The sequence below is a fragment of the Scyliorhinus torazame genome, chromosome 9 (genome assembly GCF_047496885.1).
Source record: "Scyliorhinus torazame isolate Kashiwa2021f chromosome 9, sScyTor2.1, whole genome shotgun sequence".
Taxonomy (NCBI): domain Eukaryota; kingdom Metazoa; phylum Chordata; class Chondrichthyes; order Carcharhiniformes; family Scyliorhinidae; genus Scyliorhinus; species Scyliorhinus torazame.
This window is the reverse complement of record NC_092715.1, coordinates 9939862-9966792: the sequence shown is the minus strand read 5'-3', so window position 1 is coordinate 9966792 and position 26931 is coordinate 9939862. Positions and strand designations below refer to the sequence as shown.

Below are 26931 nucleotides of genomic sequence, written 5' to 3'. Positions count from 1 at the left end.
GCGAGTCCACTACTGTTACAGGCAGGGCATTCCATGCCCTTACTACTCTCTGAGTAAAGAACCTACCTCTGACATCTGTCCTATATCTATCTCCCCTCAATTTAAAGCTATGTCCCCTCGTGCTAGACATCACCATCCGAGGAAAAAGGCTCTCACTGTCCACTCTATCCAATCCTCTGATCATCTTGTATGCCTCAATTAAGTCACCTCTTAACCTTCTTCTCTCTAACGAAAACAGCCTCAGGCCCCTCAGCCTTTCCTCATAAGATCTTCCCTCCATACCAGGCAACATTCTGGTAAATCTCCTCTGCACCCTTTCCAATGCTTCCACATCCTTCCTATAATGCGGCGACCAGAATTGCACGCAATACTCCAAATATGGCCGCACCAGAGTTTTGTACAGCTGCAACATGACCTCATGGCTCCGAAACTCAATCCCTCTACCAATAAAAGCTAAGTAAGAAGTTTTACAACACCAGGTTAAAGTCCAACAGGTTTGTTTCGATGTCACTAGCTTTCGGAGCGCTGCTCCTTCCTCAGGTGAATGAAGAGGTCTGTTCCAGAAACATATATATAGACAGATTCAAAGGTGCCAGACAATGCTTGGAATGTGAGCATTAGCAGGTGATTAAATCTTTACAGATCCAGAGATGGGGTAACCCCAGGTTAAAGAGGTGTGAATTGTGTCAAGCCAGGACAGTTGGTAGGATTTCACAGGCCAGATGGTGGGGGATGAATGTAATGCGACATGAATCCCAGGTCCCGGTTGAGGCCGCACTCATGTGTGCGGAACTTGGCTATAAGTTTCTGCTCGGCGATTCTGCGTTGTCGCGGGTCCTGAAGGCCGCCTTGGAGAACGCTTACCCGGAGATCAGAGGCTGAATGCCCTTGACTGCTGAAGTGTTCCCCGACTGGAAGGGAACATTCCTGCCTGGTGATTGTCGCACGATGTCCGTTCATTCGTTGTCGCAGCGTCTGCATGGTCTCGCCAATGTACCACGCTTTGGGACATCCTTTCCTGCAGCGTATGAGGTAGACAACATTGGCCGAGTCGCACGAGTATGTACCGCATACCTGGTGGGTGGTGTTCTCACGTGTAATGGTGGTATCCATGTCGATTACCTGGCACGTCTTGCAGAGATTGCCATGGCAGGGTTGTGTGTCGTGGTCACTGTTCTGAAGACTGGGTAGTTTGCTGCAAACAATGGTTTGTTTGAGGTTGCGCGGTTGTTTGAAGGCAAGTAGTGGGGGTGATGACGTGTTGAAGGCTGTGAAGAAGATGTCGTAGTTTCTCCGCTCCGGGGAAGTACTGGACGACGAAGGGTGTTCTGTCGATTGTGTCCCATGTTTGTCTTCTGAGGAGGTCGATGCGGTTTTTTGCTGTGGCGCGTTGGAACTGTCGCTCGATGAGTCAAGCGCCATATCCCGTTCGTACAAGGGCATCTTTCAACGTCTGTAGATGTCTGTTACGCTCCTCCTCGTCTGAGCAGATCCTGTGTATATGGAGCGCTTGTCCATAGGGGATGGCTTCTTTGATGTGCTGATAATAAAAGCTAACACACCGTATGCCTTCTTAACAACCCTCTCAACCTGGGTGGCAACTTTCAGGGATCTATGTACATGGACACCGAGATCTCTCTGCTCATCCACACTACCAAGAATCTTACCATTAGCCCAGTACTCTGTCTTCCTGTTATTCCTTCCAAAATGAATCACCTCACACTTTTCTGCATTAAACTCCATTTGCCAGCTCTCAGCCCAGCGCTGCAGCTTATCTATGTCCCTCTGTAACTTGTAACATCCTTCCGCACTGTCCACAACTCCACTGACTTTAGTGTCATCTGCAAATTTACTCACCCATCCTTCTATGCCCTCCTCCAGGTCATTTATAAAAATGACAAACAGCAGTGGCCCCAAAACAGATCCTTTTGGTACACCACTAGTAACTGGACTCCAGTCTGAACATTTCCCATCAACCACCACCCTTTGTCTTCTTCCAGCTAGACAATTTCTGATCCAAACTGCTAAATCACCCTGAATCCCATGCCTCCGTATTTTCTGCAGTAGCCTACCGTGGGGAACCTTATCAAACGCTTTACTGAAATCCATATACACTACATCAACTGCTTTACCCTCATCCACCTGTTTGGTCACCTTCTCAAAGAACTCAATAAGGTTTGTGAGGCACGACCTACCCTTCACAAAACCGTGTTGACTATCTCTAATCAAATTATTCCTTTCCAGGTGATTATACACCCTATCTCTTATAAACCTTTCCAAGATTTTGCCCACAACAGAAGTAAGGCTCACTGGTCTATAGTTACCGGGGTTGTCTCTACTCTCCTTCTTGAACAAGGGGACAACATTTGCTATCCTCCAGTCTTCTGGCACTATTCCCATAGACAAAGATGACTTAAAGATCAAAGCCAAAGGCTCAGCAATCTCCTCCCTAGTTTCCCAGAGAATCCTAGGATAAATCCCATCCGGCCCAGGGGACTTATCTATTTTCACAATTTCCAGAATTGCTAACACCTCCTCCTTATGAACCTCAAGCCTTTCTAGTCTAGTAGCCTGAATCTCAGTATTCTCCTCGACAACATTGTCTTTTTCCTGTGTGAATACTGATGAAAAATATTCATTGAGCACCTCTCCTATCTCCTCGGACTCCACGCACAACTTCCCACTACTGTCCTTGACTGGCCCTACTCTTACCCTAGTCATTCTGTTATTCCTGACATATCTATAGAAAGCTTTAGGGTTATCCTTGATCCTACCTGCCAAGGACTTCTCGGGCGGGATTCTCCGCAATCAGCGCGATGTCCGCCGACCGGCTCCAAAAACGGCGCGAATCAGTCCGGCATCGCGCCGCCCCAAAGGTGCAGAATTCTCTGCACCTTGAGGGGCCGAGCCCTCACCTTGAGGGGCTAGGCCCGCGCCGGACTGATTTCCTTCCCGCCAGCTGGCGCGGAAATGACTTTGCCGGGCGGCGCATGCGCGGGAGCGTCAGCGCCCGCTCACGGCATCCCCGCACATGCGCAGTGGAGGAGGTCTCTTCCGCCTCCGCCATAGTGGCGACCATGGCGAAGGCGGAAGGAAAAGAGTGCCCCCCACGGCACAGGCCCACCCGCGGATCGGTGGGCCCCGATCGCAGGCCAGGCCATGGTAGGGGCATCCCCCGGGGCCAGATCGCCCCGCCCCCCCCCCAGGACCCCGGAGCCCGCCCGCGCCGCCGTGTCCCGCCGGTAAGAGAGGTGGTTTGATTCTCGCCGGCAGGACAGGCATTCCAGCAGCGGGACTTCGGCCCATCGCCGGCCGGAGAATCGCCGGGGAGGGCCCGCCAACCGGCGCGGCGCGATTCCCGCCCCCGCCGAATCTTCGGGTCGGAGAATCGTGCGGGGGGGCCCGCCAACCGGCACAGCGCGATTCCCATCCCCGCCGAATATCCGATGCCGGAGAATTCGGCAACCGGCGGGGGCGGGATTCACGCCAGCCCCCGGCAATTCTCTGACCCGGGGGCTGGAGAATCCCACCCCTCATGTCCCCTCCTGGCTCTTCTTAGCTCTCTCTTTAGGTCCTTCCTTGCTAACTTGTAACTCTCGAGCGCCCTAACTAAACCTCCATGTCTCATCTTTACATAAGCCTCCATCTTCCTCTTGACAAGTGTTTCGACTGCTTTAGTAAACCCCGGTTCCCTTGCTCGACCACTTCCTCCCTGCCTGACAGGTACATACTTATCAAGGACACGCAGTAGCTGTTCCTTGAACAAGCTCCACATTTCCATTGTGTCCATCCCCTGCAGTTTTCCTCTCCTTCCGATGCACCCTAAGTCTTGCCTTATCGCAGATATAACTCTTGCCCTGTGGTATATACCTATCCCTTTCCATCACTAAAGTAAACGTAATCGAATTGTGGTCACTCTCACCAAAGTGCTCACCTACCTCCAAATCTACCACCTGTCCTGGTTCATTTCTCCTCTTGTCTTAACCTGTGACTTTGCGACCTTGTTACTACACAATCCGGAAAAATCCCAGGATATTCGTCCTTCAACACTTCAGGTGTCTGATTTTCCACTGACTTATCAACAACAGTAGGCTTCACTCCCAGTTGCGGTCCAGCTATATCATTACCCAAGATAAACTGTATTCCTGGACAAGATAGTTTCTCTATTACTCCTACTACCACTTCACCACTCTCTTCACTGGACTTTCCAACCTTACCTTATACAATGGAACACTACTCCTCTCACCCTGAATTCCACATATCACCACCTTTTCTGGCAACATTCTTCCCAAACTACATAATTCCTCATCTCTTACCATTAAAGATTGACTAGCCCCTGTATGTCTTAAAATTGTGACTTCTTTACCTGCTCCTCCTGATACACATGAGTAAACTTTACCCACACAAGTAAATTCTTTAAAGACATCTGGCACCTTCTTATCAATCACCTCTTGATCATGCCGTACAATCTTTTGCACCTCCTTCGCTTCCCTTGGGCTTTCCTTCACCACTCTAACAACCCCCACTGTCTTCTCCTGTTTTACCACAGCAGCCTTCCCAGTGCTTTTCTTCAACCACCAACACTGTGACTTTACATGGCCTAGTTTATTACAGTGAACACATCTGAAACTTTTCATGTCTCTTCCACCCTCCTGGATTTCTTTTTTAATCTGAGGTACACTCTCTTTATTGTCTCTCATCAGATCACCTTTACCTCTACCGCTTGAGTATTTCTCATGTCCCCAGTTTCTATCCCTCACCGGCTGAAACTGATGTCGGAAACCAAGCTTTGATTTTTGAACTAATTCATAATCATCTGCCATTTCTGCTGCTAATCTCGCAGTTTTAACCCTCTGTTCTTCCACATGAGTTCTCACTACATCAGGAATTGAATTTTTAAACTCCTCCAAAAGTATAGTTTCTCTGAGAGCTTCATACGTTTGGTCTATTTTCAAAGCCCTTATCCACCTATCAAAATTACTCTGTTTGATCCTTTCAAACTCCATGTATGTTTGACCAGGTTCTTTCCTTAAATTTCTAAACCTTTGTCTGTAGGCTTCAGGCACTAGTTCATATGCACCTCAGATAGAACATAGAACATTACAGCGCAGTACAGGCCCTTCGGCCCTCGATGTTGTGCCGACCTGTTAAACCCTCTAAAGCCCATCTACACTATTCCCTTATCGTCCATATGTCTATCCAATGACCATTTAAATGCCCTTCATGTTGGCGAGTCCACTACTGTCGCAGGCTGGGCATTCCACACCCTTACTACTCTCGGAGTAAAGAACCTCCCTCTGTCATCTGTCCAATATCTATTTCCCCTCAATTTAAAGCTATGTCCCCTCGTGCTAGATGGATTTTCTCACCTCCTCATACGTCTCAGATACCTCCTCTGATAGTGATGCAAACATTTCACTAGCCCTACCTACCAGCTTTATTTGAATCAGTAATACCCACATGTCCGATGGCGATTTCATTTGTTTAGCCACCTTCTCAAATGAAATGAAAAAGGCTTCTACCTCCTTCTCATCAAACCTTGGCAATGCTTGGACGATAATGCTTGGACATATTTAAATAGATCCCACCAAGCCTTCGACTATGACACTCTTTCTCTTTACCTCATCATTATCCTCCAACTGTATGTTTCCCTTTACATCCGCCAATTTTAACTGACTGTCATGTTTCATGATCATTTTCTGAAGTTTAAACTCTCTCTCTTTTTCTTTGTCCCTGATCTGTACCTCCCTTTCTCTTTCTTTTTCTTCTGCTAGAATAGTTCTTTCTTTGTTTACTTCTTCTCTCTCTTTTTCTTTTTCCCTGATCTGTATCTCCCTTTCTCTTTCTTTTTCTTTCAGTGCATATTCAAGCTGCTTTAATTCTTTTTCATGTTCAAGTTGATTGATTTGTAACTGAATTTTTGCCATTTCTAATGAGTCAGACTGTATCTCAGGCAATTTTAAATGCTCAGCTAGCACCGTAGTACCTCTTCTTTTTGTAATGTTAACTGCAATGATTTTGCCAAATCTAAAAGCCTGTTTTTAGTCTCTGTTCGTAAGGTACTGCATGATTGAATGGCGGAGTGGACTCGATGGGCCGAATGGCCTTACTTCCGCTCCTATGTCTTATGGTCTTATGGTCTTATGGTGACCGTCTCCACCCCAAAAAACTTCAGAGCCTCTGAAAGAGCCATTGTCCACAACACACTCCCTACTCAAACTGGAATACCACACCTGAAAAGCAACCACAATATGCTCACTCCTCACTGTCTTTAAGTTCACAAAGCCAACCCAATAGACAGACTTTTATCCCCCTTGAGCCCCCAATTTATTACGGGCCAGGGTTTAGAGGATCCCAAAGTGTATCATGGAGTTCACCTGACACATAACTTTAAATAGATTTTGGTTGTGGGGAGCGCAGGGCCCACTTTACAGGTGTGGTGCAACAGAGAGCTAAAGTATTTTTAAAACAAAAACGATGTTTATTCTATGAATCCAGTTAACTTTTTTTTTTTAATTTTAAATAATTTTTATTAAAGGTTTTCATAAAATATCAATAACAAAATGAGAAAGAAAAAAGAACCCAACAGGGTTAAGTACAAAACACAATCTAGAAACGCAACCCCCCAAACTCCTCCCCCCTCCGTACCTAAATAATAAATTAACATTAACACCCCGACTTAACACAAGTGGAGACACCCCCTCAGACCCTCCAGTGTAAATAACATGAACAAAAATAAAGTAACCCCCCCCCCCCCCCCCGCGAGCTGTTGCTGCCATTGACCAATGTCTATCGTTCTGCCAGAAAGTCTAAGAACGGTTGCCACCGCCTAAAGAATCCTTGTACCGACCCTCTCAAGGCGAATTTCACCCTCTCCAATTTAATGAACCCTGCCATATCGCTGATCCAGGATTCCACGCTTGGGGGCCTTGCATCTTTCCACTGAAGGAGAATCCTTCGCCGGGCTACCAGGGACGCAAAGGCCAGAATTCCAGCCTCTTTCGCCTCCTGCACTCCCAGCTCCTCTGCCACCCCAAATATTGCGAGCCCCCAGCCCGGTCTGACCCTGGATCCTACCACCCTTGACACCGTCCTCGCTACGCCCTTCCAAAATTCCTCCAGCGCTGGGCATGCCCAGAACATATGGATGTGATTTGCTGGGCTCCCTGAGCACCTAACACACCTGTCCTCACCCCCAAAGAACCGGCTCATCCTTGTCCCGGTCATGTGTGCCCTGTGCAGCACCTTAAACTGTATGTGGCTGAGCCTCGCGCACGAAGAGGAAGAATTCACCCTCCCTCGGGCATCTGCCCACGTCCCCTCTTCGATCTCCTCTCCCAACTCCACCTCCCACTTACCTTTCAACTCCACCACCGAGGCCTCCTCCTCCTCCTGCATCACCTGGTAAGTTTCCGAGATCTTCCCCACTCCCACCCACCCCCCCCGAGAGCACCCTGTCCTGTACTGTGTGTGGCAGTAGCCGCGGGAATTCCACCATCTGCCAATTGGCAAACGCCCTTACCTGTAAGTACCTGAAGGTGTTCCCCGGGGGGGAGCCCATACTTCTCCTCCAGCTCACCCAAGCTCGCGAACTTCCCGTCCACAAACAGGTCCCCCAACTTTCGTATCACTGCCCTGTGCCACCCCTAAAACCCTCCACCTGTTCTTCCTGGGGCGAACCGGTGGTTCCCCTGTAATGGGGTCCACGCCGAGGCTCTAACTTCCCCCCTATGCCGCCTCCACTGCCCCCAAATTTTGAGGGCCGCCACCACCAACGGGCTCGTGGTATACCTCCTTGGAGGGAGCGGCAGCGGCGCCGTTGCCAGCGCCCCCAGACTCGTACCCACACAGGATGCCATGTCCAGCCTCTTCCATGCAGCCCCCTCCCCCTCCATCACCCACTTGCGCACCATCATCGCATTGGCGGCCCAGTAGTACCCACAGAGGTTGGGCAGCGCCAGCCCCCCCCTATCTCTACTCCGCTCCAGGAACACCCTTCTCACCCTCGGAGTCCCTCGCGCCCACATAAACCCCATTATACTCCTGTTAACCTGCCTGAAAAAAGCCTTCGGGATAAACACGGGGAGGCACTGGAACAGGAACAAAAACCTTGGGCGCACCGTCATCTTAACTGACTGCACCCTACCCGCCAGGGACAGCGGCAGCGCGTCCCACCTCTTGAACTCCTCCTCCATTTGCTCCACCAGCCTTGTAAAGTTAAGCCTATGCACCCCAAATATCTGAAACTCCTCTCCGCCCTTTTTAATAGGAGCTCACCAATCCCCCTCTCCTGGTCCCCTAGCTGAACTACGAACAGCTCGCTCTTCCCCATATTGAGCTTGTACCCCGAAAAGTCCCCGAATTCCCTAAGGATCCTCATTACCTCTGGCATTCCTCCCACCGGGTTCGCCACATACAGCAGCAGGTCGTCCGCATAAAGCGACACCCTATGCTCCTCCCCACCCCGCACCAACCCCCTCCAGTTCCTCGACTCTCAGTGCCATAGCCAGGGGTTCAATCGCCAGTGCGAAGAGCAGGGGGGACAGGGGACACCCCTGTCTCGTCCCTCGGTGCAACCAAAAGTACTTGGACCTCCTCCTATTTGTGGCCACACTCGCCATCGGGACCTCATACAACAGCCTAACCCACCTGACAAACCCCTCCCCAAACCCGAACCTCTTCAGCACCTCCCACAGGTACCCCCACTCTACCCTATCGAAGGCTTTCTCAGCGTCCATCGCCACCACTATCTCCGCCTCCCCCTCCCTCACCGGCATCATGATAACGATCAAAAGCCTCCGCACATTCGCGTTCAACTGTCTCCCCTTCACAAACCCCGTCTGGTCTTCGTGGATGATCTGCGGCACACAATCCTCAATCCTCGTGGCTAAGACCTTCGCCAGCACCTTGGCATCGACATTTAGCAAGGAAATCGGTCTGTAAGACCCACATTGCAGGGGATCCTTGTCCCGCTTCAGGATCAAGGAGATCAGTGCCCGGGACATCGTCAGGGGTAAAGCCCCCCCCTCCCTTGCCTCATTAAAGGTCCTAACTAACAGCGGGCCCAACAGGTCCATATATTTTTTATAGAACTCGACCGGGAAACCGTCCGGCCCCGGTGCCTTACCCGCCTGCATGCTTCCTATCCCTTTGATCAGCTCCTCCAGCCCAATCGGGGGCCCCCCAGTCCCGCCACCAGTCCCTTCTCCACCTTCGGTGACCTCGGTTGGTCCAGGAAACGGCCCATCCCTCCCTCCTCCCGTGGGGGCTCGGATCGGTACAATTCCTCGTAGAAGTCCCTGAAAACCCCATTGATGCCAACCCCACTCCGCACCACGCTCCCTCCCCTGTCCTTAACTCCCCCGATCTCCCTAGCTGCGTCCCGCTTCCGAAGCTGATGCGCCAGCATCCGGCTTGCCTTTTCCTCATACTCGTAGACCGCCCCCTGGGCCTTCCTCCACTGCACCTCCGCCTTCCTGGTGGTCACCAGGTCGAATTCGGCCTGGAGGCTGCGCCTCTTCCTCAACAATCCTTCCTCAGGCTCTTCCGCATACCTCCTGTCTACCCTCACCATCTCCCCCACCAGCCTCTCCCTCTCCCCCTGCTCCCTCCGCTCCTTGTGGGCCCTAATGGAGATCAGCTCTCCCCTCACCACCACCTTCAGTGCCTCCCATACAATCCCCAATCGGACCTCCCGTTGTCGTTGGTCTCCAAGTACCTCTCTATACTTCCTCTCACCCGTTCGCTCACCTCCTCGTCCGCCAACAGCCCCACCTCCAAGCGCCACAGCGGGCGCTGGTCCCTCTCCTCCCCCATCGCCAAGTCCACCCAATGCGGGGCGTGGTCCGAAATGGCTATTGTCGAATACTCGGTATCCTCTACTCTCGCTATCAGCGCCCTACTCAAAATGAAAAAGTCGATTTGAGAATAAGCCTTATGGACATGTAAGAAGATTGAAAATTCCCTAGCCCCCGGCCTTGCAAATCTCCAAGGGTCCACCCCTCCCATTTGGTCCATAAATCCCCTCAACACACTAGCCGCCGCCAGCTTCCTACCCGTCCTAGACCTGGAGCGATCCAGTGCAGGATCCAACACCATGTTCCAGTTAACATTTTTAAACTCACAGTAAACATCTTAGCAACTATCAACTTAAATACTTCTCCCAAAGAATACAGTACTCTGTAAGTAACCCTTAATCTTTTCTTGCAACATCCATAAGACAAATACCCTCTTTAACACAGAGATCAGGGGCGGGATTCTCACGTTCAGGGGCTAGGCCCGTCCCGGAGTGGTTGGCGCCCCACTGGCCGGCGTGGAAGGCCTTTGGCGCCGCACCAGCCGGGGCCGAAGGGACTCCGCCGGATGGCGCGGGTCCGCGCATAGCGCAGGAGCGTCAACGGTTGCTGACAACATCCCCGCGCATGCGCAGGGGGAGATTCACATTCGCGTCGGCCATCGTGGAGGCTTACACGGCTGGCATGTAGGAATAGAGTGCCCCCACGGCACAGGCCCGCCTGTGGATCAGTGGGCCCCGATCGCGGGCAGGCCACCATGGGGGCACTCCCCGGGGCCAGATCGCCCCCCCTCCCACCGAGGACCCCGGAGCCCGCCCGCGCCGCCAAGTCCCGCCGGTAAGGGACCAACTCTAATTTACCGTAGAGAATTTAAACTGCCCCAGGTTTAAATTCTCTACTGAGACCAGTTACCACTTTTAGATTAGCAAGTGATTTGAAGGCATTACTTTCATGCAGAGAGTGACCAGAATTACTCCTAGTTTCTCTGGATGCGGCTCCCAATCTGCAAAACTAAACTAAACACACCCTGTAGCTGCTAGTTCAAAGCGAAAGTAAAGCAGACAGACAGCCCAGCTCCACCCACACTCTGACATCACGGCAGCTATTTGATAAACACCCATTTCTTAAAGGTACTCTCAATTGACACTTAGTCTCCCAAACAGAGACCCCCGGCCTATGATTTCTTTCTTAATTCCATAACCTCCCCACATGCTTTTCTGAAGAAGATATGAGAATGACTAGAGCGAGGGTAGGTCCGATCAAGGATAGTAGCGGGAGATTGTGTATTGAGTCTGAAGAGATAGGAGAGGTCTTGAATGAGTACTTTTCTTCTGTATTTACAAATGAGAGGGGCGATATTGTTGGAGAGGACAGTGTGAAACAGATTGGTAAGCTCGAGGAAATACTTGTTAGGAAGGAAGATGTGTTGGGCATTTTGAAAAACTTGAGGATAGACAAGTCCCCCGGGCCTGACGGGATATATCCAAGGATTCTATGGGAAGCAAGAGATGAAATTGCAGAGCCGTTGGCAATTATCTTTTCGTCCTCACTGTCAACAGGGGTGGTACCAGGGGATTGGAGAGTGGCGAATGTCGTGCCCCTGTTCAAAAAAGGAACTAGGGATAACCCTGGGCATTACAGGCCAGTTAGTCTTACTTCGGTGGTAGGCAAAATAATGGAAAGGGTACTGAAGGATAGGATTTCTGAGCATCTGGAAAGACACTGCTTGATTCGGGATAGTCAGCACGGATTTGTGAGGGGTAGGTCTTGCCTTACAAATCTTATTGAATTCTTTGAGGAGGTGACCAAGCATGTGGATGAAGGTAAAGCAGTGGATGTAGTGTACATGGATTTTAGTAAGGCATTTGATAAAGTTCCCCATGGTAGGCTTCTGCACAAAGTAAGGAGGCATGGGATAGTGGGAAATTTGGCCAGTTGGATAACGAACTGGCTAACCGATAGAAGTCAGAGAGTGGTGGTGGATGGCAAATATTCAGCCTGGATCCCCGTTACCAGTGGTGTACCGCAGGGATCAGTTCTGGGCCCTCTGCTGTTTGTGATTTTCATTAATGACTTGGATGAGGGAGTTGAAGGGTGGGTCAGTAAATTTGCAGACGATACGAAGATTGGTGGAGTTGTGGATAGTAAGGAGGGCTGTTGTCGGCTGCAAAGAGACATAGATAGGATGCAGAGCTGAGCTGAGAAGTGGCAGATGGAGTTTAACCCTGAAAAGTGTGAGGTTGTCCATTTTGGAAGGACAAATATGAATGCGGAATACAGGGTTAACGGTAGAGTTCTTGGCATTGTGGAGGAGCAGAGAGACCTTGGGGTCTATGTTCATACATCTTTGAAAGTTGCCACTCAAGTGGATAGAGCTGTGAAGAAGGCCTATGGTGTGCTCGCGTTCATTAACAGAGGGATTGAATTTAAGAGCCGTGAGGTGATGATGCAGCTGTACAAAACTTTGGTAAGGCCACATTTGGAGTACTGTGTACAGTTCTGGTCGCCTCATTTTAGGAAGGATGTGGAAGCTCTGGAAAAGGTGCAAAGAAGATTTACCAGGATGTTGCCTGGAATGGAGAGTAGGTCTTACGAGGAAAGGTTGAGGGTGCTAGGCCTTTTCTCATTAGAGCGGAGAAGGATGAGGGGCGACTTGATAGAGGTTTATAAGATGATCAGGGGAATAGATAGAGTAGACAGTCAGAGACTTTTTCCCCAGGTGGAACACACCATTACAAGGGGACATAAATTTAAGGTGAAAGGTGGAAGATATAGGAGGGATATCAGAGGTAGGTTCTTTACCCAGAGAGTATTGGGGGCATGGAATGCACTGCCTGTGGAAGTAGTTGAGTCGGAAACATTAGGGACCTTCAAGCAGCTGTTGGATAGGTACATGGATTCCGGTAAAATGATATAGTGTAGATTTATTTGTTCTTAAGGGCAGCACGGTAGCATTGTGGATAGCACAATTGCTTCACAGATCCATGGTCCCAGGTTCGATTCCGGCTTGGGTCATTGTCTGTGCGGAGTCTGCACGTCCTCCCCGTGTCTGCGTGGGTTTCCTCCGGGTGCTCCGGTTTCCTCCCACAGTCCAAAGATGTGCGGGTTAGGTGAATTGGCCAATGATAAATTGCCCTTAATGTCCAAATTGCCCTTGGTGTTGGGTGGAGGTGTTGAGTTTGGGTAGGGTGCTCTTTCCAAGAGCTGGTGCAGACTCAAAGGGCCGAATGGCCTCCTTCTGCACTGTAAATTCAATGATAATCTATGATTAATCTAGGACAAGGGTTCGGCACAACATCGTGGGCCGAAGGGCCTGTTCTGTGCTGTATTTTCTAAGATACAATTCAATTTGCAATCATCTCTGTTTCCAATTGGAGTCGTCACCACACCATGTCCTCACCCTGCTTCATGTATAAAATAACATTTTCCCATTTTCTTCTGCAGGATTGAAGGTTGCTTCCCATATTGTGCAGAAGACAAGGTGTTGGATGAAGTAACGTACAGATGTGTGCGTTTAGATGAATGTAAGTTCTCAAAATGCTGGGCTGCTAAAGTGAAATTTCTTGTACTTAGATCAAAGATGATAGAATTCCTCCAGTGCAGAAGGAGATCATTCGGCCCATCAAGTCTGCATTGACCACCTGAAAGATTACCTTACCTAGGCCCACTCCCACTCCCTATCCCCTAACCCCGCCTAATCTTTTAGACACTGAGTAGCAATCCAGCTAACCTGCACATCTTTGGACTGTGGGAGGAAACTGAGGTGCTCATTTTTCAAGGTCCTTCAGAAGGGTCAGTACTTCAATAGAGTTCCCTGTACTGTGCTCAATCTCAAACACGGAGTTGGGGTTGACTGTTTGGTTCCTCAGTAGCGCCTGTCTGTTACATGTACGGAAAACCTCCCTTTCTCCGTTTTGTCACCTGGGTTAAATGTACATTCACAGTGTTGTCAGCACCTGCTCTTTGTAAGCACTGCCCCGTCCAATGCAATGATGGAAAGGTTTGAAAGCCTCTGAATTAACTGAATTTTTAAAATGTAATTCCTTTAAATCAACACATTTCACTGCCAATCCACCTCACCTGCACATCTTTGGACTGTGGGAGGAAACCGGAGCACCCGGAGGAAACCCACGCACACACGGGGAGGACGTGCAGACTCCGCACAGCCACCCAAGGCCAGAATTGAACCTGGGTCTCTGCCGCTGTGAGACAGCAGTGCTAACCACTGTGCCACCATGCTGCCCATTGCGTACCATTTATACCTACGTATAAATGTATTCATGTGCCTAGTCTTAATACATGGAATCACAATATGCTTACCCAATGGCTGATGAGCATTCTTTGAGTCTTGAACAATAAAGAAGCGGAATAAATAACATAAATATGATGGGCAGAATGTTCTCCTTTTTTGACAATGTGTTAACTCAATGGAAAAAGTGGTGTGTAGCCAATGACAGCACTGCCGGCTTTCCCCGTCATATGTTTTGACACGTTGTCAAACAGATTCTATGAGTTGGTCCCACAATGTCATGCCGGTGGGATGAGTTCATTCAGATCCCAGCCCCTCCCGCCAGCAACCTCGGGGGAGCAAAATAATAATGTGGGAAGCAAGGGTCAGAAAATGGTTGGAAGGGACAGAGAAAAGTGCCGAAGGACACACCGGCAGTCAAGATTAGCTGTCGCAAAGATAACAAGAAGACAAAACTTTCGGGGCTCTGTGTCTGCATGCACGTAGAATTCATAACAAAGTGAATGACTTGATAACGCACACTGAAGTAAATAAATAAATTACAGACGCAAGGCTCCACGACAACAAAGAATGGGACATGACTGTTGAGGGTGTGATGACATTCAGGAAGAATTGGAAGCTCGGCAAAGCTGGGGGAATAGCTCTGTTCATTAAAATGCCATTGGTCCAATAGTTAGAGATGACCTTGGTTCAGGAGTTCAGGATATAGAATCAGTTGGGATGGAGATGAGGAATGTCTCGGATCGTGTTTTTGGGATCCTTAAATGGGAGGGGGAGCAGCCCCAAGTCGTGGTCCACATAGGTACCAACGACATAGGTCGGAAAAGGGACAGGGATGTAAGGCAGGAATTCAGGGAGCTAGGGTGGAAACTTAGATCTAGGACAAACAGAGTTATTATCTCTGGGTTGTTACCCGTTCCACGTGATAGCGAGACGAGGAATAGGGAGAGAGAGGAGTTGAACACGTGGCTACAGGGATGGTGCAGGAGGGAGGGTTTAAGATTTCTGGATAATTGGGGCTCATTCTGGGGTCAGTGGGACCTCTACAAACGGGATGGTCTACACCTGGACCAGAGGGGTACCAATATCCTGGGGGGGAAATTTGCTAATGCTCTTCGGGAGGGTTTAAACTAGTTCAGCAGGGGATTGGGCACCTGAATTGTAGCTCCAGTATACAGGAGGTTGAGAGTAGTGAGGTCATGAGTAAGGTTTCAAAGTTGCAGGAGTGTACCGGCAGGCAGGAAGGTGGTTTAAAGTGTGTCTTCTTCAATGCCAGGAGCATCCGGAATAAGGTGGGTGAACTTGCAGCATGGGTTGGTACCTGGGACTTCGATGTTGTAGCCATTTCGGAGACATGGATAGAGCAGGGACAGGAATGGTTGTTGCAGGTGCCGGGGTTTAGATATTTCAGTAAGCTCAGGGTAGGTGGTAAAAGAGGGGGAGGGGTGGCATTGTTAGTAAAGGACAGTATTATGGTGGCAGAAAGGACGTTTGATGAGGACTCGTCTACTGAGGTAGTATGGGCTGAGGTTTGAAACAGGAAAGGAGAGGTCACCCTGTTAGGGGTTTTCTATAGGCCTCCGAAAAGTTCCAGAGATGTAGAGGAAAGGATTGCAAAGGTGATTCTGGATAGGAGCGAAAGCAACAGGGTCGTTGTTATGGGGGACTTCAACTTTCCAAATATTGACTGGAAACGCTATAGTTCGAGTACTTTAGAAGGGTCCGTTTTTGTCCAATGTGTGCAGGAGGGTTTCCTGACACAGTATGTAGATAGGCCAACGAGAGGCGAGGCCATATTGGATTTGGTACTGGGTAATGAACCAAGACAGGTGTTAGATTTGGAGGTAGGTGAGCACTTTGGTGATAGTGACCACAATTCGATTACGTTTACTTTAGTGATGGAAAGGGATAGGTATATACCGCAGGGCAAGAGTTATATCTGGGGGAAAGGCAATTATGATGCGATGAGGCAAGACTTAGGATGCATCGGATGGAGAGGAAAACTGCAGGGGATGGGCACAATGGAAATGTGGAGCTTGTTCAAGGAACAGCTACTGCATGTCCTTGATAAGTATGTACCTGTCAGGCAGGGAGGAAGTGGTTGACCGAGGGAACCGTGGTTTACTAAAGCAGTCGAAACACTTGTCAAGAGGAAGAAGGAGGCTTATGTAAAGATGAGACATGAAGGTTCAGTTAGGGCGCTCGAGAGTTACAAGTTAGCTAGGAAGGACCTAAAGAGAGAGCTAAGAAGAGCCAGGAGGGGACATGAGAAGTCTTTGGCAGGTAGGATCAAAGATAGCACGGTAGCATTGTGGATAGCACAATTGCTTCACAGCTCCAGGGTCCCAGGTTCGATTCCGGCTTGGGTGACTGTCTGTGCGGAGTCTGCACATCCTCCCCGTGTGTACGTGGGTTTCCTCCGGGTGCTCCTCCCACAGTCCAAAGATGTGCAGGTTAGGTGGATTGGCCATGCTAAATTGCCCTTAGTGTCCAAAATTGCCCTTAGTGTTGGGTGGGGTTACTGGGTTATGGGATAGGGTGGAGGTGTTGACCTTGGGTAGGGTGCTCTTTCCAAGAGTCGGTGCAGACTCGATGGGCCGAATGGCCTCCTTCTGCACTATAAATTCTATGACATAACCCTCAAGCTTTCTATAGATATGTCAGGAATAAAAGAATGACTCGGGTAAGTGAAGGGCCAGTCAAGGACAGTAGTGGGAAGTTGTGCGTGGAGTCCGAGGAGATAGGAGAATGAAATGAAATGAAATGAAAATCGCTTATTGTCACAAGTTGTCTTCAATGAAGTTACTGTGAAAAGCCCCTAGTCGCCACATTCCGGCGCCTGTTCGGGGAGGCTGGTACGGGAATTGAACCATGCTGCTGGCCTGCCTTTGGTCTGCTTTCAAAGCCAGCTATTAAGCCCAGTGTGCTAAACCAGCCCCAGAGGTGCTAAATGAATATTTTTCGTCAGTATTCACACAAGAAAAAGACAATGTTGTCGAGGAGAATACTGAGATTCAGGCTACTAGACTGGAAGGGCTTGAGGTTCATAAGGAGGAGGTGTTAGCAATTCTGGAAAGCGTGAAAATAGATAAGTCCCCTGGGCCGGATGGGATTTATCCTAGGATTCTCTGGGAAGCTAGGGAGGAGATTACTGAGCCTTTGGCTTTGATCCTTAAGTCATCTTTGTCTACAGGAATAGTGCCAGAAGACTAGAGGATAGCAAATGTTGTCCCCTTGTTCAAGAAGGGGAGTAGAGACAACCCCGGTAACTACAGACCGGTGAGCCTTACTTCTGTTGTTGGCAAATTTGCAGATGACACTAAAGTCGGTGGAGTTGTGGACAGTGCGGAAGGATGTTACAAGTTACAGAGGGACATAGATAAGCTGCAGCGCTGGGCTGAGAGGTGGCAAATGGAGTTTAATGCAGAAAAGTGTGAGGTGATTCATTTTGGAAGGAATAACAGGAAGACAGAGTACTGGGCTAATGGTAAGTTTCTTGGCAGTGTGGATGAGCAGAGAGATCTCAGTGTCCATGTACATAGATCCCTGAAAGTTGCCACCCAGGTTGAGAGGGTTGCTGAGAAGGCGTACAGTGTGTTAGCTTTTATTGGTAGAGGGATTGAGTTTCGGAGCCATGAGGTCATGTTGCAGCTGTACAAAACTCTGGTGCAGCCGCATTTGGAGTATTGCGTGCAATTCTGGTCGCCGCATTATAGGAAGGATGTGGAAGCATTGGAAAGGGTGCAGAGGAGATTTACCAGAATGCTGCCTGGTATGGAGGGAAGATCTTATGAGGGAAGGCTGAGGAACTTGAGGCTGTTTTCATTAGAGAGAAGAAGGTTAAGAGGTGACTTAATTGAGGCATACAAGATGATCAGAGGATTGGATAGGGTGGACAGTGAGAGCCTTTTTCCTCGGATGGTGATGTCTGGCACGAGGAGACATATCTTAAAATTGAGGGGAGATAGATATAGGACAGATGTCAGAGGTAGGTTCTTTACTCAGAGAGTAGTAAGGGCGTGGAATGCCCTGCCTGCAACAGTAGTGGACTCGCCAACACTAAGGGCATTCAAATGGTCATTGGATAGACATATGGATGATAAGGGAATAGTGTAGATGGGCTTCAGAGTGGTTTCACAGGTCGGCGCAACATCGAGGGCCGAAGGGCCTGTACTGCGCTGTAATGTTCTATGTTCTAGTAGGGGAAAGAAGTCACCAGTGGTCTGCATGGCCTTCACAATGACCACAATGTAGGAAGAAATATTGGGTGTTTTTGATAAAGGGATTACAATAATCGTGAGTGATTTTAATTTATGTATAATCTGGAAAAAATAGATATTCAGTAGTAGCCTGGGTGTAGTAGCTTTTGAGATAGTTTCTTGGATTGGTACATGCTGGAACCAATCAGAGAACAGGTTCTATCAGACAATGTATTGTGCAATGTGGCAGGGTTAATTAATGATCTGAGTAAAGACTGGGGCCTGCATTTTCCAGCTGTTCTCACCAATGGTAAGACTCGCACATCCAGACATAGGAACAGTTTCTTCCCCACAGCCAACAGACTCCTCAACAACTCCCCCTCGGACTGATCTGTTCCCTGTAAGAACACTATTCACGACGCCCTACGCTGCTCTTGTTTGGCCTTGTTCTGCACTGTAACCAATCACTGTTTGTTGATGCACCACTGTCAATGTTCCCTGTTGATTATTCTTTTGTCTACTATGTCTACTTTTGTCTACTCTGGTACGGCCGCATTTGGAGTATTGTGTACAGTTCTGGTCACCGCATTATAGGAAGGACGTGGAAGCTTTGGAGCGGGTGCAGAGGAGATTTACCAGGATGTTGCCTTGTATGGAGGGAAAATCTTATGAGGAAAGGCTGATGGACTTGAGGTTGTTTTCGTTTGAGAGAAGAAGGTTAAGAGGAGACTTAATAGAGGCATACAAAATGATCAGGGGGTTAGATAGGGTGGACAGTGAGAGCCTTCTCCCGCGGATGGAAATGGCTGGCACGAGGGGACATAGCTTTAAACTGAGGGGTAATAGATATAGGACAGAGGTCAGAGGTAGGTTCTTTACGCAAAGAGTAGTGAGGCCGTGGAATGCCCTACCTGCTACAGTAGTGAACTCGCCAACATTGAGGGCATTTAAAAGTTTATTGGATAAACATATGGATGATAATGGCATAGTGTAGGTTAGATGGCTTTTGTTTCAGTGCAACATCGTGGGCCGAAGGTCCTGTACTGCGCTGTATCGTTCTATGTTCTATGTTCTATGTTCTATGCACGTACTGTGTACAGTCCCTTGGCCGCAGAAAAATTCTTTTCGCTGTACTTCGGTACATGTGACAATAAATATCAATCAATCAATCAAAAAATCCACAGCAGGTTTCACAGTGGCCGAGGACGTGACATTATGTAGAATGTCTAGAATATAAAGGGTTAATGTAATAATGTAATATCATAATTGACCACTAGATGGAGATAGATGCAGAACTATATAAAGCACTGACTCTCAGGCTTCTGGAAGAGAGCTGGGGAGAGTGCAGAGTACAGTTATAGAGTGTGGAGAATAGTGTTAGTACAGTGTAGATTGTAGATTACTAGATTATTGCATGCTACCAGGAGTAAGTGAGGAGCTTTAATAAGTAGTGTGATAAGTGTTAGCTTTGTTACTGAACTTAGCTTCTGTGGCCTTTGTGAACACTACGACATCCACCTTGACAACAAGAATCACAAAGAACATCCCAGGGGAGGGGCCTTTACCTCCCCAAAACACACCATGGAAGGTGGGAACTCTTCCGCACTTGGTAGCAGCAAGGTGGATACAGAACTGGTTAGGTCATAGAAGGCAGAGAGTAGCAATGGAAGGATGCTTTTCTAATTGGAGGGCTGTGACCAGTGGTGTTCCACAGGGATCAGTGCTGGGACCTTTGCTCTTTGTAGTATATATAAATGATTTGGAGGAAAATGTAACTGGTCTGATTAGTAAGTTTGCAGACGACACAAAGGTTGGTGGAATTGAGGATAGCGATGAGGACTGTCAGAGGATACAGCAGGATTTAGATTGTTTGGAGACTTGGGCGGAGAGATGGCAGATGGAGTTTAATCCGGACAAATGTGAGGTAATGCATTTTGGAAGGTCTAATGCAGGTAGGGAATATACAGTGAATGGTAGAACCCTCAAGAGTATTGAAAGTCAGAGAGATCTAGGAGTACAGGTCCACAGGTCACTGAAAGGGGCAACACAGGTGAAGAAGGTAGTCAAGAAGACATACGGCATCCTTGCCTTCATTGGCCGGGGCATTGAGTATAAGAATTGGCAAGTCATGTTGCAGCTGTATAGAACCTTGGTTAGGCCACACTTGGAGTATAGTGTTCAATTCTGGTCGCCACACTACCAGAAGGATGTGGAGGCTTTAGAGAGGGTGCAGAAGAGATTTACCAGAATGTTGCCTGGTATGGAGGGCATCAGCTATGAGGAGCGGTTGAATAAACTTGGTTTGTTCTCACTGGAACGACGGAGGTTGAGGGGCGACCTGATAGAGGTCTACAAAATTCTGAGGGGCATAGACAGAGTGGATAGTCAGAGGCTTTTCCCAGGCTAGAGGGGTCAATTACTAGGGGTCATAGGTTTAAGGTGAGAGGGGCAAGGTTTAGAGTAGATGTACGAAGCAAGTTTTTTACACAGAGGGTAGTGGGTGCCTGGAACTCGCTGCCGGAGGAGGTGGTGGAAGCAGGGACGATAGTGACGTTTAAGGGGCATCTTGACAAATACATGAATAGGATGGGAATAGAGGGATGCGGACCCAGGAAGTGTAGAAGATTGTAGTTTAGTCGGGCAGCATGGTCGGCACGGGCTTGGAGGGCCGAAGGGCCTGTTCCTGTGCTGTACTTTTCTTTGTTCTTTGTTAACCCAAATGTGGTTGAAATTTACATCTGGCTTGAAAGGGAGAGAGTGGCTAGTATTTTAAACTTGCATAAGCTGATCTGGCTGAAGTGAACTGGGATACAAGGCTCGATCAAATGAGAAGGTACAGAACACCTTTAAGGGGATATTTCAGAACATTCAGAAAAAGAGAATTCCTATGATGAAGAAAAGTCCTCAGGAACGGACTTCGATCCGTGGTTAACTAAAGAAGTTCAGAAACATATCAACTCAAGAAAACAACACGGAGAGTGGCATCTTCGATGATTGGTCAGACTATAAAGAATGGCAGAGAATGACTAAAAAGTTAATCAGGAGAAAGGAATTAGAGACAAAAACAGAAAATACTGGAAAAGCACAGCAGGTCTGAGAGCATCTGTGGAGAGAGAAGGGAGCGAACGTCTCGAGTCTGGTGATTCTTTGTCAAAGAATCATCCAGACCCAAAACCTTTGATAAAGAATCATCCAGACTCTAAACCTTTGATAAAGAATCATCCAGACTTGAACCTTTGTCAAAGAATCATCCAGACTCGAACCTTTGAAAAAGAATCATCCAGACTCAACACCTTTGTCAAAGAATCATCCAGACTCGAACCTTTCACAAAGAATCATCCAGACTCGAACCTTTGTCAAAGAATCATCCAGACTCGAACCTTTGTCAAAGAATCATCCAGACTCGAACCTTTGAAAAAGAATCATCCAGACTCAACACCTTTGTCAAAGAATCATCCAGACTCGAACCTTTCACAAAGAATCATCCAGACTTGAACCTTTGTCAAAGAATCATCCAGACTCGAACCTTTGTCAAAGAATCATCCAGACTCGAACCTTTGAAAAAGAATCATCCAGACTCAACACCTTTGTCAAAGAATCATCCAGACTCGAACCTTTCACAAAGAATCATCCAGACTCGAACCTTTGTCAAAGGGATGGTGCAGGCGGGAGGGGTTCAGATTTCTGGATAACTGGGGCTCTTTCTGGGGAAGGTGGGACCTCTACAGACAGGATGGTCTACATCTGAACCTGAGGGGCACAAATATCCTGGAGGGGAGATTTGTTAGTGCTCTTTGGGGGGGTTTAAACGAATGCAGCAGGGGCATGGGAACCTGGATTGTAGTTTTAGGGTAAGGGAGAATGAGAGTATAGAGGTCAGGAACACAGATTTGAAGTTGCAGGAGGGGGCCAGTGTTCAGGTAGGTGGTTTGAAGTGTGTCTACTTCAATGCCAGGAGTATACGAAACAAGGTAGGGGAACTGGCAGCATGGGTTGGTACCTGGGACTTCGATGTTATGGCCATTTCGGAGACATGGATAGAGCAAGGACAGGAATGGATGTTGCAGGTTCCGGGGTTTAGGTGTTTTAGTAAGCTCAGAGAAGGAGGCAAAAGAGGGGGAGGTGTGGCGCTGCTAGTCAAGGGCAGTATTATGGTGGCGGAGAGGATGCTAGATGGGGACTCTTCTTCCGAGGTAGTATGGGCTGAAGTTAGAAACAGGAAAGGAGAGGTCACCCTGTTGGGAGTTTTTTATAGGCCTCCTAATAGTTCTCGGGATGTAGAGGAAAGGATGGCGAAGATGATTCTGGATAAGAGCGAAAGTAACAGGGTAGTTATTATGGGAGACTTTAACTTTCCAAATATTGACTGGAAAAGATATAGTTTGAGTACAATAGATGGGTCGTTTTTTGTACAGTGTGTGCAGGAGGGTTTCATGAAACAATATGTTGACAGGCCAACAAGAGGCGAGGCCACGTTGGATTTGGTTTTGGGTAATGAACCAGGCCAGGTGTTGGATTTGGAGGTAGGAGAGCACTTTGGGGACAGTGACCACAATTCGGTGACGTTTACATTAATTATGGAAAGGGATAAGTAGACACCGCAGGGCAAGAGTTATAGCTGGGGGAAGGGCAATTATGATGCCATTAGACGTGACTTGGGGGGGGATAAGGTGGAGAAGTAGGCTGCAAGTGTTGGGCACACTGGATAAGTGGGGCTTGTTCAAGGATCAGCTACTGCGTGTTCTTGATAAGTATGTACCGGTCAGGCAGGGAGGAAGGCGTCGAGCGAGGGAACCATGGTTTACCAAGGAAGTGGAATCTCTTGTTAAGAGGAAGAAGGAGGCCTATGTGAAGATGAGGTGTGAAGTTTCAGTTGGGGCGATGGATAGTTACAAGGTAGCGAGGAAGGATCTAAAGAGAGAGCTAAGACGACAATATTTTTCATCAGTATTCACTCAGGAAAAAGATAATGTTATGGAGGAGAATGCTGAGACCCAGGCTATTAGAATAGATGGCATTGAGGTACATAGGGAAGAGGTGTTGGCAATTCTGGACAGGCTGAAAATAGATAAGTCCCCGGGTCCTGATGGGATTTATCCTAGGATTCTCTGGGAGGCCAGGGAAGAGATTGCTGGACCTTTGGCTTTGATTTTTATGTCATCATTGGCTACAGGAATAGTGCCAGAGGTCTGGAAGATAGCAAATGTGGTCCCTTTGTTCAAAAAGGGGAGCAGAGACAACCCCGGCAACTATAGACCGGTGAGCCTCACGTCTGTAGTGGGTAAAGTCTTGGAGGGGATTATAAGAGACAAGATTTATAATCATCTAGATAGGAATGATATGATCAGGGATAGTCAGCATGGCTTTGTGAAGGGTAGGCCATGCCTCACAAACCTTATCGAGTTCTTTGAGAAGGTGACTGAACAGGTAGACGGGGGTAGAGCAGTTGATGTGGTGTATATGGATTTCAGCAAAGCGTTTGATAAGGTTCGCCACGGTAGGCTATTGCAGAAAATACGGAGGCTGGGGATTGAGGGTGATTTAGAGATGTGGATCAGAAATTGGCTAGCTGAAAGAAGACAGAGGGTGGTGGTTGATGGGAAATGTTCAGAATGGAGTTCAGTTACTAGTGGAGTACCACAAGGATCTGTTCTGGGGCCGTTGCTGTTTGTCATTTTTATCAATGACCTAGAGGAAGGCGCAGAAGGGTGGGTGAGTAAATTTGCAGACAATACTAAAGTCGGTGGTGTTGTCGATAGTGTGGAAGGATGTAGCAGGTTACAGAGGGATATAGATAAGCTGCACAGCTGGGCTGAGAGGTGGCAAATGGAGTTTAATGTAGAGAAGTGTGAGGTGATTCACTTTGGAAGGAATAACAGGAATGCCGAATATTTGGCTAATGGTAAAGTTCTTGAAAGTGTGGATGAGCAGAGGGATCTAGGTGTCCATGTACATAGATCCCTGAAAGTTGCCACCCAGGTTGATAGGGTTGTGAAGAAGGCCTATGGAGTGTTGGCCTTTATTGGTAGAGGGATTGAGTTCCGGAGTCGGGAGGTCATGTTGCAGCTGTAAGAACTCTGGTACGGTCGCATTTGGAGTATTGCGTACAGTTCTGGTCACCGCATTATAGGAAGGACGTGGAGGCTTTGGAGCGGGTGCAGAGGAGATTTACCAGGATGTTGCCTGGTATGCAGGGAAAATCTTATGAGGGAAGGCTGATGGACTTGAGGTTGTTTTCGTTGGAGAGAAGAAGGTTAAGAGGAGACTTAATAGAGGCATACAAAATGATCAGGGGGTTGGATAGGGTGGACAGTGAGAGCCTTCTCCCGCAGATGGAAATGGCTGGCACGAGGGGACATAACTTTAAACTGAGGGGAAATAGATATAGGACAGAGGTCAGAGGTAGGTTCTTTACGCAAAGAGTAGTGAGGCCGTGGAATGCCCTGCCTGCTACAGTAGTGAACTCGCCAACATTGAGGGCATTTAAAAGTTTATTGGATAAACATATGGATGATAATGGCATACTGTAGGTTAGCTGGCTTTTGTTTCGGTGCAACATCGTGGGCCGAAGGGCCTGTACTGCGCTGTATTGTTCTATGTTCTATGTTCTAATCATCCAGACTCGAACCTTTGACAAAGAATCATCGAGACTTGAACCTTTGTCAAAGAACCATCCAGATTCAAAACCTTTGACAAAGAATCATCCAGACTCGAACCTTTGTCAAAGAATCATCCAGACTCGAACCTTTGTCAAAGAATCATCCAGACTTGAACATTTGACAAAGAGTCATCCAGACTAGAACCTTTGTCAAAAAATCATCCAGACTCGAACCTTTGTCAAAGAATCATCCAGACTTGAACCTTTGTCAAAGAATCATCCAGACTCGAACCTTTGACAAAGAATCATCCAGACTCAAACCTTTGCCAAAGAATCATCCAGACTCGAACCTTTGTCAAAGAATCATCCAGACTCGAACCTTTGTCAAAGAATCATCCAGACTCGAACCTTTGTCAAAGAATCATCCAGACTCAAAACCTTGGTCAAAGAATCATCCAGACTCGAACCTTTGACAAAGAATCATCCAGACTCGAACCTTTGTCAAAGAATCATCCAGACTCAAAACCTTTGTCAAAGAATCATCCAGACTCGAACCTTTGACAAAGAATCATCCAGATTCGAACCTTTGTCAAAGAAACATCCAGACTCAAAACCTTTGTCAAAGTATCATCCAGACTCGAACCTTTGACAAAGAATCATCCAGACTCGAACCTTTGTCAAAGAATCATCCAGACTCGAACCTTTGTCAAAGAATCATCCAGACTTCAACCTTTGTCAAAGAATCATCCAGACTCGAACCTTTGTCAAAGAATCATCCAGACTCGAACATTTGTCAAAGAATTATCCAGACTCGAACCTTTGACAAAGAATCATCCAGACTCGAACCTTTGTCAAAGAATCATCCAGACTCAAAACCTTTGTCAAAGTATCATCCAGACTCGAACCTTTGACAAAGAATCATCCAGACTTGAACCTTTGTCAAAGAATCATCCAGACTCGAACCTTTGTCAAAGAATCATCCAGACTTCAACCTTTGTCAAAGAATCATCCAGACTCGAACCTTTGTCAAAGAATCATCCAGACTCGAACATTTGTCAAAGAATCATCCAGACTCAAACCTTTGTCAAAGAATCATCCAGACTCAAAACCTTGGTCAAAGTATCATCCAGACTCGAACCTTTGTCAGAGAATCATCCAGACTCGAACCTTTGTCAAAGAATCACCCAGACTTGAACCTTTGACAAAGAATCATCCAGACTTGAACCTTTGACAAAGAATCATCCAGACTCGAACCTTTGTCAAAGAATCATCCAGACTCGAACCTTTGTCAAAGAATCATCCAGACTCGAACCTTTGTCAGAAAATCATCCAGACTCGAACCTTTGTCAAAGAATCACCCAGACTCGAACCTTTGTCAAACAATCATCCAGACTTGAACCTTTGACAAAGAATCATCCAGACTTGAACCTTTGACAAAGAATCATCCAGACTCGAACCTTGGTCAAAGAATCATCCAGACTCGAACCTTGGTCAAAGAATCATCCAGACTCGAACATTTGTCAAAGAATCATCCAGACTCAAACCTTTGTCAAAGAATCATCCAGACTCAAAACCTTGGTCAAAGTATCATCCAGACTCGAACCTTTGTCAGAGAATCATCCAGACTCGAACCTTTGTCATAGAATCATCCAGACTCGAACATTTGTCAAAGAATCATCCAGACTCAAACATTTGTCAGAGAATCATCCAGACTCGAACATTTGTCAAAGAATCATCCAGACTCGAACATTTGTCAAAGAATCATCCAGACTCGAACCTTTGTCAGAGAATCATCCAGACTCGAACCTTTGTCAAAGAATCATCCAGATTCGAACCTTTGTCAAAGAATCACCCAGACTTGAACCTTTGTCAAACAATCATCCAGACTTGAACCTTTGACAAAGTATCATCCAGACTTGAACCTTTGACAAAGAATCATCCAGACTCAAAACCTTGGTCAAAGAATCATCCAGACTCGAACCTTTGTCAAAGAATCATCCAGACTTCAACCTTTGACAAAGAATCATCCAGACTCGAACCTTTGTTAAAGAATCATCCAGACTCGAACATTTGTCAAAGAATCATCCAGAC

General features: G+C 47.7%; 1 protein-coding gene across 1 annotated transcript in view; it reads left to right on the top strand.

Annotated features, from left to right (window-relative positions):
* LOC140429947 (uncharacterized) overlaps nt 1-26931 on the top strand; it is a 470344-nt gene that overhangs the window by 408234 nt on the left and 35179 nt on the right. Inside the window, exon 34 of the mRNA XM_072517537.1 lies at nt 13239-13318. Coding sequence (XP_072373638.1) covers nt 13239-13318 — 80 coding nt within the window. The remainder of the gene's footprint in view (nt 1-13238; nt 13319-26931) is intronic.